General features: G+C 32.5%; 1 protein-coding gene across 1 annotated transcript; it reads right to left on the reverse strand.

The window, feature by feature from the left end:
- Window positions 1-13,110: 13,110 nt before the first annotated feature.
- On the reverse strand, window positions 13,111-14,634 carry LOC140440578 (UNC93-like protein MFSD11). Its single transcript, XM_072530956.1, has one exon. It carries the CDS (start codon window positions 14,470-14,472, stop codon window positions 13,201-13,203), a length of 1,272 nt encoding a protein of 423 aa, XP_072387057.1. The 5' UTR covers window positions 14,473-14,634; the 3' UTR covers window positions 13,111-13,200.
- Window positions 14,635-16,179: the final 1,545 nt, after the last annotated feature.

Here is a 16,179-nt window from a genome sequence, read left to right on the forward strand (position 1 = left end):
ACTGCTCCTTGGAACTGTTACCTATAACAGATACTTGTCACGGTAACCGTTATTTTATACCAGTAGCAGTATTAAACCATTTCATCAGTGACAAGCAAAGATGGTCAACAGCCGGTCTAAATCCGAGGACAGGAAGAAGTCCGCAGAGCCGGCGATGGGTCCTACAGGCCCAAATGCCCCCTCTCGGCAACAGGAGTACCTATTATCTTATTTAAAGCCGATAGTGGTTGGCCTTCGTGGTTGTTGGTTCAAATCTAACACGCGGGCGATCGCGTCCGTCGGAGCGTTAGAAGAAATCTAACTACGCGAGTAATATCGTGTATTGATTTGAGAAAAGATAATATTAGTTTAAAAGATTTTGGTAAAATATAGATTGTTGAACACGTTATTATAAGCACTGGGTGTTTTTATACCTTTTCTGGTTTATTGCAGGTAAATATGGACAAAAAAATAGAGAACCAGTTACTAAAATGCTATGAAGAGATAGAGAGAGATGTGGCACCACTAGATTCTGATCTGGAATTAAGTGATGTTTGTGTCGAAAATACAGTATCCAAATACAGATTCTGAGCCACACAAGGTCTTCCCAGTACTCCTGAAGATGTTATGGAAGATAGAGGCCAAGATGATGATTTTCCAATATTTTATGGCAAAGATAAAACACCATGGTTAAAATACAAGCCACACACTCACAAATATAAGACTTAAGCCTGTAATATTATTACTATACTGGAGTATAAGCAAAAGCAAAAGGCTCCAAAATCAAATAAGAATGTTGGAAATTGTCTTTTTTGGATGCCATGATTAATAATATTGTAAAGTACACAAATCAAAAGTGACAAATAAATGTTGATGTCAGCATTTCACGTGGAATAGATTGTGTTCAGTAGTTGGACTAAAAGATCTATGTTTTTTTCATTGACCAGTTTTAGCAATTCACTTGGTATTTCATCTGGACCAGCAGCTTTATTATTTTACATGGACTTTACTGCATGCATAACTCCTGACTTTGTTATTTCGGGTTCCTCGTCTTTACTCGTATGATTATTGGCAAGATTAAAAACTCACCAATCGGCAAACAATGTTTAATTAAAGAAACAATGTGAAGCCTCGGAACCAGGATGATAATGTGAAGTCGACCATAAGAACTACGAAAAAGACAATAATAATAAAAATCTAGATGGGAATAACCCCATGAAGCATTAAATCGTTCAACATAAGAGACCAAGAAATAACTGGAGTACTGTAAAAGAAAATAATAAAGGTGCTCTGCAGAAAATAAACAAATGCAAAAGAACAATAAAAATTAGGTTAAGCCCACTAATACATCCGAAATACCAAAATCAGATCAAAGAGTGTGAATATATATCACAAAGGAATATAACAACCAAAATAAGAATAGATAACGAAGATCTGAACATCATCGGAGAATATGGCCCAGACAATAAGCCTCAAGCAATAACGGAAAACATTTTGTGAAGAATTACAAGTATTAGGCCTAGTAGGCAACCAAGTAACACAAGAAATCAGGCAAAATTATAACGAGAATGTTTAGAATGAAAACGAAACACTGATCTTTACCTATTTCAATAACGAACTTAAAATAAACAAGACATTGTTTGACAACAACGACCACCACAAATATACATTCAATAATACTTATGGCCAAAGATCTATGATAGAATATGTTATAACCAATAGCGACATACACGAATCAAAATTAGTCGACGTAAGACGTAAGAATCATCATGAAATAGAGTATACTCAAAAGATCGACATCAACACAAAAAAACATATTCGAAGCACTAAATAGGAAATCCACAAAATACTTACACAGAAAAAGAATATCAGAAAATATTCCTAAGAATAAAATATTAAAAACACACGATAACATCATGGAAAGCTAGGAAAACTCAGATAATAAAAAAAACTGTCTCAGCAGCAGAAGCACTTGGAGAGAGAATAGTAACGAAAACTAACATATTAAAAAAGAAAACCTCAACTTTTAGAGAGGAAGTGTGGAAAAAATAGAAGAAAAGAAGAAAGCCTTTTTACAATACAGAACACAACAAACACAATAGTTTCTTCTTCAAGAGATAAATATTCTAAATGATTAGAAGAAATATGCTGTTCCACATCTTCGATAAACGAATAAATTTTATCTTTTCTATATATTTTAGTCCAATAAAAAAAATGAAATGTAAAATATTTCGCTTTAGAACGAATCCTTGAAAGAGTTGAAGTTTTGAAAAATATGGAGTTAGGTCAAAAGTATGTAAATATGTACAGCATTAACAGGCCTTTTAGGCCCATTGCTGGATGGATAATTTCCATCGCTTTCTGTTCTTAGCTATCAGCTTTTAATCTCTGATTCCCATCTCTCTGATATCTTTCACTACTACATCTCTCCATTTCTTTCGTGGTCTTAGTCTCTTTTTTTGCCCTCAGGTACTCTCCAAGCAATATTCTTCACTAGTCTATTACCTTGCATTCTTTCTAGATGACCAAGCCATTCTAGTCTATGTTTTTTACCACTTTTGTTATTGTAGGGTTGGCATACAAATGGTACACTTCTGCATTAGTTCGTCTTCTCCATTCTCCCTCTACTACTTTTTCACCAAACATTCTGCGAAGTATCTGTTTTTCCCATGCTTCCAATGCGTTCTGTATGGTTTTGTTCATAGTCCATGTCTCGGCAGCGTATAGCATTGTGGGTCTAATTATAGTTTTGTATACTCTTATTTTTGTATAACGAGATATATCTTTGGCCTTAATTATTTTGCTCATGGCTTCATCACACCTGTTGCTCTTGGTCAGTCTTAGGTTTATTTCAGTTTCTTCATTACATGTCCGATCAATAAGAGTACCTAAGTACATATTCATCCACTTTCTCGAATTCTCCAGCTGATCCATCCTCCAACTCCAATTTAAAGGATCCCCTTTTCTATTAGGTTAATTAATGCTCTCTCCTCGTATACTCCTCGTACATTTCATGTCGCTATATTTGGGTACATATTCTTATTTTTTATTTTGCTATTTATGTTCAAACTCATTTTCCTGTTCATCGCTAGGGTCCGTTGGCATTATCGTCTCCGGTGGAATTAATAAACGTAGGAAAATGTGTTAGCAACTTGGTGCAAGTTTCCATGTTTATTAATTTGTCTAACTATTGCGCAATATGGTGTAATATTGCGTAGTTAGCCGGTACGCTTTTATTGTGGCATTGTCTTGAAGAGAGAATGCTTTTATGGTTTTATTGATGGTGGAAATAAAACACAGTCTTTCTAAGAAGAAATAAACTCAGCTTCAGAGTCTTAGACGGTTTGCAGAGCCCTTCGAGCAAAGTGCTCTAGGGAGCTACTCTACACGGGTAAAACCATGTACTAGACACTACTCACTTGAGATCCGAAAATGTCCCATATTTAAAGATAAATTAACTTTTATATGAAACTTTTTCATTTCTCAACCAATTAAATTTAATTATATGTTCCAGAAGGAAGGGCGATACACATCGAGGTGCGTGATTGGTGGCACCTGATGACAGCATAATGGGCCATCTTTGGGCCGTTTTTTGGGTCCATATTTCTAGAATTTTCTCGTTTGAAAGTATCATTTTTGGTCCAAAAGTAAATTTATTTTTCTTCTACTAAAATCCCAAACATCGCGATTAGTAGCGAAAAATAATTTACTGTTTGTTTACATATGTGAATTTAAAAAGGCTTCGTAATACGGCAGTGAGAAATTTATGGAAAAAAAACTCGTTTTCGGTAAAAACTAGTTTTTGAAGTGATAGAAGTAAGTAAGGTTATTTACAATTCGAAACAGTCACACTCGTGGAACTCTGGCCGTTAGTTTTGCGACATTGCCAAAGTTAAAAATAGTTCTGCAAACTGAGGACTGATAGGGACTGGATTTTTGAGCGGTTGAAGCGAATCTAGTTCCTTTCGCGGTCCTTAAAAACAGATATGATGTACACGGACAGTGATGATATCGCGTCAGAAGGCAAGAAGAAAAAAGACAGAGGGTCAACTTCACCTTTCCTGCAGAGTAAAAAAACTACCAGATCCCCAAGCAGAAGAAAACCAAAGGAAGAAGATTCAGAGGATATGGACGACGTTATGAGCATATTCAAGAAGATAAGGGGCGAACTGAAAGAAATCAGGAATGAAAATAAGGAATATAGAGAAGAGATGATGGCACTTAAAAAAGAAAATATAAAGATAAATCAAAAATTGGAAGAAACAAAATGCAAAAAACAAATTAACCCAGGTTGAAAAAAAAAGTAGAAAGAATTGAAAAACAGATGAAAAGAAATAACATAGTAATTACGGGTCTATCAATAAACGCAACAGATGAAACACTCCTAAAAAATAACGTAAAATATTTTATACAAAAGCACCCAAAAGGGGATGTCGAAATAGGATCTGCAATGAAGCTAAAAAACAATATATGTCTGGTACAAATGAAGGATTATGACAAAAAAATTAAGGTAATGAAAGAAAAAAGCAAACTAAATAAAGGCAAGGAATTAAGAGCTGAAGGAAAAAATGTGAAGATAGGGTACAAAAAACTAACTGTGGATGGTATGTCAAAAGTATCTGTTTAAAATAACGGCGTCATTGTTTAAACATTGATTTTATAGCAAAAGTCATCGAAAATCACTATTTTTAATTTTTTTAACACTTTTTTCCTAATTAGAAGTTTTCGGTTTTGTTTTAGGGGTCGATAAGACGATGGGAGAATGTTGTCTTTGTTGAGGTTAATAAAAAGACATAAATAATTATTGTTTCTTTCATTTTTTTTTTGATCATTCTGCACAAAATAGATATTTTGTAGCTTTTCTGTAAACTTTATTGTTTTCGAGTTATAAATAATTTAAAACTGAGAAAAACGCAAAATTAGGATTTTCAAGGCTCAAAAACACAAGTAAGAAACATTTTTTTAAATTCACCAAGGACCTAAATTCAACTTCAAATATTTTCCTATCATTTCTTGGTAGGTATTTTGAGCCTATTTTATTTTAAAATATTGTTGTTTAATCGTTAATGAGGCGCCTAGGAGAGGTATAATATACAGGGTGTCCAGAAACTCTCCTGACAAACGAAGACAAGGGATTCCTTGGATACTTTTAAGATAATTTAACCCAACTCACCTAGTCCGAAAATGCTTCCTAATGGAGCTAGAGGTCTTTGAAGATGGCACTTTGTAATTAGTTTTTGTTAAATACCTCCAGAACACTTCTATTTAGAAAAACTAAAATTGGTAGGATTATTTATCCTCCAGAGGTTAATCGATTTCATTAATGGCGAATTTCTAGTACTGATCATAGGCGTTTGTTTTGGATAGGTCAACGGCTATTTTAACGCATTTTATTTTTCCTTACCTTTTAAGCATTCGTTATACTGGATTATTTAATTTTCTGGTATTTTAGTACTAAAAGGTACTTTTACTTTAAGTCGATAAAATATACGGTTTTCTAGAAAAATCCATTTGAAAATTTTTCGTTTATTAGTCATAAAAGAATTTTTTCCACTAGTTGGCTGTGGATCTGCCATCAAGTAAAACCTACGTTTTTTATTGTCGAATGAATTGTGTTCATTTCGCGAAGTATATTTTAGTTTTTTTACTTTATGGCATTCAAATATAACAATTTCAATTCAACAAAAATTGTTTCTACTAATGAGGATTATGCTGATATATTTTAGTTTATGGCTAAATGAGGTGTAACGCTAAAGCAGCACAACGTAGATACCCTGAGAAATTTCCCAATCTTGATTTCACTCACTCAATATTTACAGCTCTTCATTACCGATTAAGCGAAACAGGTTTAGTGGTCCCAAAAAAATAATGAAACAGGGTGACATGATGATATAACAGCAGCACATAAAAAACTTATTTTAATGGAAGTTCAGATCAGAAGTTCAATTCAAAAATCTAGAAATTAACGTTCGAAGACTATCTGCAAAGTATCCCACATTTTCAAAATCATTCCTGGGAAATATGTTACACAACCAAAATTTATATCTTTTTTAATTTACAAAGCACTGCCATGTACAAGCACTGCTGCAAGGAGATTTTCCTGCTCGTGAAGAATTCGCTAGAGGGTTACAAAATTAAAAAAATCAAAATTAAGATTTTTCAGATACATTTTGTTTTAATGTTAACGTTCTTAACTTTTTTGCTGTTTAAGTTAGCTCTATTTGTGTTAAAAAATATTAAAGAAAGATTATTTTTACAAAGAAAAGGTATACGTGTTTATAACCTCAAAATTCAACCGTTTTCGAGATAATCGCATTTTATAAGTCAGCTGCATAATAATATTTGTGCGGTAAAGCACTGAATATCTGTAGATAAGCATAATTTCATAGTTTATTCTTATTAAAATAACTTAAAGATGATAATGTTACATCACAAAATGCTTTGTTATGGCTGCTAAATGTCTTATTGGAGAAAAGATTCTTCATCTTCTTCTTTAGGTGTTGTGTCCGTATTCAGACGCTGGCTGTCATTATGTTTACACTTTCGCTTTTCTATCGCTTCTTAAGTTTCTATACTGGCGTGGTATTACTTTTTCTCTATTGTAAAATGCTGAAAACCCAAAATATGTGGTTTATGTAAGATGGTATACCTCCACATTCTAAAGAGAAGGCAGTGAGAACATACTTAAATACAACTTTTCTGAACGTGAATTGGTCGTGATATACGATATATGAATATGTCATATTCCTTGGCAATGTGGTGACATATTGATATAGTTATTTAATTAATAAAAAATACCAAAAGAATACTGGTTATTCATTACACAGTAAACACACAGGCAAGTTAGTTCAGCATAATATTAGTTCGTTAGTAAATCATAACAGTCCATTTGTTCGCGATGTAATTATAATTACTCGTAAGCTGTAACGTAATAATATAAATAAGTAATGTCATCGATAGGTTATTCCGTGTGTATATAAGTAACCAATGAACGAGATACATCACAGTTTAATACATTATTTAAACTCTGCAAGATGTAGTTCCACAATATACCATAAAATTTGGATATGTAGCCAAAAGAATATCTTTCTCCATTATACATTATAGCCACCACGTAGCCCAGAATTTAATCCGCTTGATTTTCGTGTTCATAAGAATCCCATAAATATTCGCAACCAACTATGGGAAGAAATAAATACTGCAGCAGTTTGTTTAGAACCAATGATGCTATGAGACGATCTTTTATGGAATATATTGACACATGAATTAAAGAAAAGGGTGGACATATCGAACACTTATTTTGACAAAAAGTTATGTTATTTAGTTTAACTATTTCTTAATTTGGTTTGTAAACAAAATGTTTTGATTATGACTTTAATTTAACATAAAACGTAAAATGTTTGATGTAAAATCTTATTATTTTGTTATTTTGTCAAATCCTTTTATTAATTATCCTGCTGATATATTTATTTTAATTAATATTTCGTTAACTAGTAACTTTAATTAAAGGTATTTTATACCAAAATTCAGAAGTATTAATGTTTTTGTCTATTTTTCCTTCGTTGCCTGGAGTAATTTCCTTAATCAGAATTATGCAGCTGATTTGTAAAATGCGATTGTCTCGAAAACTGTTGAGTTTTGAAGTTATTAACAAGTATACCTTTTTTTTGTTAAAATAATGTATCTTTAATATTTTTTACCACAAATACAGATAACTTAAAGAACAAAAAAGTTAAGTGCAAATGTATGCCACATATGTGGCATATGTGGCGCCCTGTATTAGCTACATCAAAGTGTGCATCAAATTATAATTTCTTATATTTAAAAGTATCCAGTTGTAAATTTTTATACATAAATGTTTACAAACATGAAAGTTATAGCGAAAAATAAAATTTTAAATGTGTACTTTAACACACTGTATCTTTCTTAATATCAACATTTTATTAAAGAATTTGGCTTAAATCGTAATATTTTAAAGTGTAGAATCTACTGTTTCTTTTTGTACAATTACTTAAGGAACACCCTGTATATTATATTTTTAGTATAAATATATTATAATATTTGTGATAAAATAAAATAATTTATCCACCAAGGACGCATTAAAATGATTACGCACAGAGAACTACATAATCCAGCCAGAGGACCTCAGGCCAAGGGGATGGGTATTACTCGATAGGCATATTCATCCGACAATACCAGTGGTTCACACAAAATATGCATATATATTTTATAGGTCAGTAAAATAAAAAGAAAAACGTCTCAATTTTAGTATTTATACACTTCTCCAAGAAATTAACGCACCACTTCAATAAATGAATTTCATTTGTAAACAGGCAAAGAATAAAAAATAAAACTTTACCAGATTTATTCTACATTTTATTAGTTATTATAACAATTTGTCTAATCACCAGAAAATGTTAAAGTACTGGAGAAAAAAAAATAAAACGGAAAATTCTAAAAAAATAATGATAAGAAAAGTAAATTAAAATATGAAAAAAGTCTTAATAACGAGTGTTTCCACCTCTACTACGTATAATAGCCTCACGTCGTTGGTCCATACTTAAAATTAATTGCCGTATTTCATTTTACTCTAGTTCTCTCAAAATCTGAAACAGCCTCTCTCCCACTTCCTGTAAGTTGTTTGGTTGGATCGGTGTTGCTCTTAATCGCCTACCAAGGATATCCCAGAGATTTTCAATCGGATTTAAATCAGGACTATGTGCTGGCTATTCCATAGTGTTAATTTTTACCTCTTCTAGATAATTTTTGACGATCTGTGCAGCGTTAGGTCTGGCATTATTTTGCATTAGTAAAAAATTTTTACCGATATAAGGAGCGAATGGTACTACATGTTGCTTCATGATATCCAATATGTACCTTTCAGCTGTAACAGTTCCATTTAGTATGACCACTAGGTCCGTACGTGGTGTGTGAGAAGTGTGTACAAAAAAGTGGTGTGTGAGAAGTTACACTGAGCATATCGTTCGTTGGGTCGTCGCAACACACGAACACGTTTGTCGTTATTGTACAAACAAAATCAGGATTCATCAGTAAATAGCACTTGTTCCCAGTCAGCCTCTAACCAATTAACAATATGTCTGGCAAAATGTAGTCTCCCCCTTCGATGCTCTGCAGTTAATAGACTACCTCGGGCGGCAATCCTAGGTGTTAAGTTGTATTCCCTAAGTCGCTGGCGAACAGTTTCAGTACTAATTTGTATAGCATGCACGTCTCGAAGCTGAATTTGTAGACTTCGATGTGTTACAAAACGTTGTCGAAGAGCAGAAACTCTTGAAAATCGATCTTGAATAGGCGTAGTTACCCGGTTTCATCCTTGTCCTGGACTGTGAGTATGATCCCCTGTTTCGAGGAATCTTCCTAACACCCGTGAGACGGATGTCTGGGACACATTAAACCGACGACCAATTCTTCGGTAACTCCAACCTTCTTTAGACACTATCACTGCTTGGGCACATTCATCTCGGGTTAAATTACGTGATTGACGCTCTATAATAAACACAATTAACAATACTCAACAACTAAACAGTAGCAGAATAAAATGCGTGGACACTTGGAAATTAGTATATTTATAGAATTAGTACATTTTTTGATTGTTTTTGTTTTGTTGCAAAAAAAAACTATAGGGATAAAACACAGTCAATAAATATAGGGTTTGCGAATAGCATATACAAGGGGCTTGCAAAATATAACATTACAATGGAACTTTTTATTAACGCTAATAAAATATTCTAATATTTTAAAGTGGTGCGTTAATTTATTGGAGAAGTGTATTATGTGAAGTGAAAAATAAAACGTTGTATGTACCACTGGTATTACTGGTTGATTCTGGCTAGTAAAGTTGCTGTCTGGGCGTAATCATCTGAATAACACAGTTGTTGCATTAATATCTATTAAACCATTGTTTTTTAATTAATAATGAAACTCGCATGGCAGGGCGGGCTCATTTGTACAATCAGAATACAAAACAAGCACATAAGTGTGCTCTAAATCTTATTTTGCTCTCTCTTATACAAGTAGCAGCCCGAGCTCCCGTCCTGTCTTAAGCGCTTCAATAACACTTCAAAAACAATATTTTAAAATGAAATAGTTTTAAAATACTTATCGGAAAATGATAGAAAATTGTTTGAACTTGAATTTAGGTTCTTGATAAATTCAAAAATAATTTTTTTACTTGTGCTTTTAAGGATTAAAAATCGTAATTTTGCGTTTTTCTTAGTTTTAAATTACATATAACTCGAAAACGATTAAGTTTACAGAAAAATTACAAAAAAATATTGGGTTCAGAAATATTCAAAAAATTTAAAAAAATTGTACGGGCCGAAAAAAATTATTGATATAATTAAAAAAATATATTTAACCCGGCGTCACCCAGGTAAAAAATGTGTGTATAATAACCCAAGTGGGGTATTATTGACCCCATTTAAAATTGATTGGAAAAACTCAACAAACATTTCGAACACGAATTTATTTTTTTAAATATCTTATTTGACTATCCTAAGTGAAGTTTTCATAAATAACAGCAGTTTTTAACACTGGATTAAACCGCGAATTAGGTAAAATTTACAAAATAATAAAATTCCTACAAACAAGAAACACTACATATATAAAAAATTCACAAACAAAAGATAATGGATTAAGTTCAAAATAAGAGATTTTCCAAAAAAGTTGTTTCAAAAGTTTCAAATAAACATATAAAAAAGCAAGACATTGGATATCCTAGCTTGAAAAAAGTTAGGAGTTTCGAAACTGGATACATTCGTCACAAATGCGATGAAGGTGATCTAAACAATAAAAATTTTGGCATTGATCGCACGTTTGTTTAGTTTTTCGGTCGTATTTTCTGGACACTTTTGACACCGTCCACGTATCGTACGTTGCTTTTACGGTGGAGCTTGGTCACTTTCCCCCAAAACTTGAACTATTTTGGATCGTAAATGTTGTGTAAGTCGCGGATTACTTTTTCGTTCTTCCATAATTGGCGTAACTAATGCTAATCCCAGATCTTCCAGGAATATACGACGTTTCTTTGATTAGTCACTAGTGTTTATTCTGTAAATTACCTGGCTGTTGATTCCAGCTGTGTCCATTAGTGAAAAAAATATTCTTAGTGGCCACCTTCTACAATTAGGAGCTACACTGTAACTTCCCGTCAACTCATCCACCGTATCAGCCCCTCCTTTTGTAAAGTTATAGAAACTTATTATTTCTGGTAAAAGTTTCTCGCCGGTAGATTTATCTATTTCATCATCGTGATGAAGTGATGGTAATAAAATCACGTTTTTTCCTTTTTTGGTACAAAGGATACCATAGTTATATCTTCCTGAAATTCAAATACCGAGGATTGTGGTTGTCTGTTCTTAATCTGTGCAAGTTCTTGGGGAATCTCTCACTTGTTTTTCCTCAGACTTCCTACTGAAGTCAAACTATGTTCACGCAAAATTTTCGTAAGAGGTATACCAATTATCGAAAGTCATATTTCGATTTTTACCAGAAATTTGTGCTATCAGTCTTTGGACAATATCAGTAGGTTTATTGCTTATTTGAGTCCCTGCATAAATTTCCATATTAAAAACCTAAAAAGTACGAGAGTCTACTAGGGCCTGAATTTTTATTCCGTATTTCGCGGGCTTGTTCGGAATATACTGCCGGAATGAGCAACGCCCACGAAAAGACTTCTTGTCAATAGTCAAGTACTGTTCTGGTAAGTAAGCTTGTAGACAATTTGCAAAAATTTTTTCAAAAACTGCCCCAATAGGAACCAACTTATCGACTGTTGCCTTTCTTGTCGATTGTCTACATTATCGAAACGTAAGCACTGCAATAAAAATGTAAATCTATTGAGTGCCATCACTGAACGAAACATATCGATTCCTGTACCATTCGTTCGCCAAAAGTTTTTTAGATTACGATAATCATTTTCATATACACCCGCTAGATAGAGGAGGCCAAATAATGTCTTTATTTCAACAATATTGGTCCTGCTACAATATGGTTTACCTTTGTAGGCTAACGCTTTTTTATCTAGCAATACATTGGTGCATACCGTGATACCTTCAAGCATTTCCTAATAAAAAAAAAGCCAGCAATCTAAAAGAGTCTTAGCATTTTTAGCATATGGTCTGGATCCTGGTAAGTTCGAAATTATGTTCTCTGCCCTCCTTCTAACTGCTTTATTACTATGGTGTTTGCTCCATTTTGTTTTGGAGTTTCTACCTAAATAATAAGGATATTTTTTATCTTCTTTTCGCTTATTTTTAGATTCCAATACTTCTAGTTTTTCAATTTCTTTATTTTGTTCACCATCAAACTGATTACTTATGTGATCAATTTCATTTTCATCGTCGGAGTCCATAATTTCGTACTCATCATCTTCGAGTTCTTGCCAAAGTGCCAATAGTTTGGCTTGTTCTTTTTCGTTATTCATTCTAAAGAAAAAAGTTTATATGTATAACAAATAACGCCACGAATTAAAATTGTCTTAGTTACCTTGCGAATTAAAATTGTGTCTTCGTCACCTAGGTGGGGTCTAATCGGATTGCAGAACACTGTACTCACTTTGACGATCAACTGACAACTGAAATTGGTTCAGAATACCCAACGGCAACATGTTTTAGGAAGCTATAGGCAACCAATAAAACATCCGTGTATTAACCATAGAATTATGCTAGTTCTAAGTGTGTTTGTGGTACCATTAGACCCCACCTGGATGACGCCGGGTTAAAAAAATTTGAACAACTTTTCTCCAGGGCGACCTCTTAAACTTTATTTTGGGGTATCTCATGAAAGTGATTCTGTAAAAAAATCTTATGGGAATATTTTTCCGAACGAACCAGAGTTTTTCGCCCTGTCTATGTTAAATGAGGGGATACTAATGTCTATCAATGAAGGACACTGGTTCCGTCTGGATATTTTGGTTGCTCTTTCGTCATTGTGTAAAATTAGATTAGTATTGTCTCCTAGTAGTATACTATTGTATACGCGATAAAAATTTGTGGCTCTATATGAACATAGCCCCTAAACATATTTACAAACAACTGTTCGATATTTATAACAGTTTGGATGATATTTCTGACTTTTTTTTTGACACAATTAAATAAGTAATCTGGGTTAAATATACTATTTTTATTTAGTAAAAAAATAAATTGCCAACAAATACATACAACCAATATAAAAAAATTATTTAAAAAAATCTTAGGGTATTTAGGCGTCTTTGGAGGATGATGATCGATCCACTAAAATGAATAAAACTGTACCAACAATAGCCATTATAAGAAGTATTAATAGTTGGATATGTAGGCCTAATAATTTGGCTGTGGCAAACGTAACGGCCGCTCCCACCGACTGGCTAAATTTAAAAATTGCAAACGCAGGTGCACTATTATCGGCATATACTGACCCAAGGATAGAAAATATTTGGGTATTAAAAATTGCATCTCCGAGACCCAAAAGAAATGAACAGAATACTGCCAAACCGCTACTACTTGTTATTATTGCACTTTTATGGGTATCCTCAAATGGAGAATCGTTGGTTAAATTCAGAAAAATTAAAATAAAAGCTAGTGCATGTAAAACTAAACCAGTTCCTACAACAGGTCCCCTGCCCCAAAAAACAGTTTTGTGTCCAAAGATCCCAAACACTGCTCCCCCAATAACTTCTCCTATTCCCATTAAAATACCAGATACACCTACAAGGGCTTTCCTATTTTTAAACTGTGTGGTAAATCCAATACAGGAACTATAAATACCACTAAAAAATCCCAGTTCTAGTCCAGTGTAGAAAAAAGTAAAGTTTAGAAAAAACATCTTCATGGTTATAAATAATTTTACGGCTCCAATAAATGCTTCAATAGGTCCAGCGTGATGGATTTCTTCAACATCATCCTCATCATCTTTGTAAGCTTTGGGAAGTAAAAACAACATCACTAGTCCACCGACGGCAATAGCTGATAAGGTAATAATTACAAAAATTCGCGTGGTTTTATCTATTTGATCCTTACCTTGAAAGGCAAAGAATACAAAAGTGTTACCTCCCAACATACTTAGTTGAAGCAATGCCCAAAATATTCCAGAGTTTCGAGTGATCAGTTTTCTTGTGGAATTTAAAGTTAGGTAATTTCCTTGTCCAGTCCATATCATCGCGGCACCAATTCCCAAGACAGCACTGCACAAATACAATCCCCAATCGGTAGGAAGCAAAAACTGCAGCATAAAGAGAACGTATACTGTACCACCTATGAACATGGAAAGCTTGGGGCCAATCATATTAATAACTGAGGGAGCTGTCCAGTTAAACAAGGAGAAAAATACATAAATAATAGCTTGACTATAGTAAGCATCGCCTTTGTAAGATGGTTTATCTTTAATTATGCTATCAGTTATTGTCTTCTGGATATTGGTCATGGTCTGAAAGGCTGCAAAAACAAGCATAAATGCGAGTCCAAGTAACACAATATTTAATAAACTTTTATCCATTTTGTAGATCTGCGGGACAGCGACAATATCTCGTCTATTTCATATTAGGATTACGTTGTCTAATAATTTCTTTTAAATCAGTGCTTCTAATTTATTTACTCAAATAATTCTTAAATATTTGTATAGTTTTTAACACAAACATGTAAATATATAATTCAAAAAAAGTCTATGTCAAAAATGTAAATAAAAAAAGACAAATTCATTAATATATGAATGTTCTGTCACTACACTTCATATTTAAATAATCATTGGACAAGAGGGGCATTAAAGGATTGGGAGAACTGAAATAAAAGATAATTACTATTTATAAGAACATAAGTTAATTAAAAATATTAGTTCAGTTAGTTTGTGATCCAGGATATGACGGTTTTCTACTGAGAATTTTTTTATATGCATGGAATTTTTGAAATTTTTGACAGTAGGTAGAAAATAGCCCAAAGATCAAAATCTAACTTGTGACACTATGTGCTTTTTCTCTGGGGGTGTTTACAAGACCAACTCGCGGTTGAAAGAAGACCATGGTAAACATTAAAAAAATAGTGTGATTTTTGAGAAATTCTCAAAAAGTGTCTTTAATTTACACTCGGATTTTATTAAAACTAATCTTTCTTAACCGGTTAAATTTTCAGAATGTAATTTATGTATACAGTGATGAGTGCCTTAAGAACCGGCAAAATAACGCAAAAGATAGAAAACATAATACCTACGTTGTGAAATAAAAAGAGATGAAAGTAGTAGAGGTAGGAAATTATCGATAGAAACCTCTAATTTACATTACACTATATTAGGACTATCGATAGTTTTCCACCTTTAGACGTTAGCTAATGAGCTAGTTGACTTCAGTCATAATATTACAAGAATGACGTCGAACATTAACATTTTTTAACTTTCGCATAAAGTAAAAACTGATTGAAGACAATAAAGCAAATGTAAATAAACAGTTTAATTAGTAGTAATTTGATAATTAATTATGTGTTGACGAATACAGAATAACAAGCTATGATAATTCTGTATTGAGAAGAGTGTATGCGACGTCTCAAATCATATTGTAACACTTACCGTGCTACAATAATATTACAAGGCCTGAATCGCTCACTGTCGGAAGAGAATTGGGCGGGGTTTTCATAAACATATAGAAACTATATCGTATTTTAAATCCAAGCACAATTAGATAATATGAAGTTATAATTTATTATTGGACGCCACCCCTGGTTTATCCTCGAAGGGGAAGAGAAAAAAAAAATTAAGATTTATTGAAAGTTTACAAGAAAACTATTCTTTATTATTTCTTAGTAATGAACAAAAAGAAAACATTAAAAGTTACGTCATCCCAAAGGGATTCCAAAATATTATTTTATGTTAACATTATCATAAACAAAAAATCTTTGTATCGTATTAAATTAAGAATTGGTTATAAAGAAAATGAATGTATATATATATATATATATATATATATATATATATATATATATATATATATATATATATATATATATATATATATATATATATATATATATATATATATATATATTAACCCCAAATTTCGAAATTTGTTTACATTGAAAATAATATAGTTATTTATCAACTAGCAACAATGAAGAAAATAAACCTTTAAATTAAATTAGAACACTTCACTATATTTTCATTTTTTTTGAGTTCATAATCATTTCTGTTGTCTTGAAAGTAGGTATAATAAAAATTGGT

Source organism: Diabrotica undecimpunctata, chromosome 5, assembly GCF_040954645.1.
Source record: "Diabrotica undecimpunctata isolate CICGRU chromosome 5, icDiaUnde3, whole genome shotgun sequence".
NCBI classification, from domain to species: domain Eukaryota; kingdom Metazoa; phylum Arthropoda; class Insecta; order Coleoptera; family Chrysomelidae; genus Diabrotica; species Diabrotica undecimpunctata.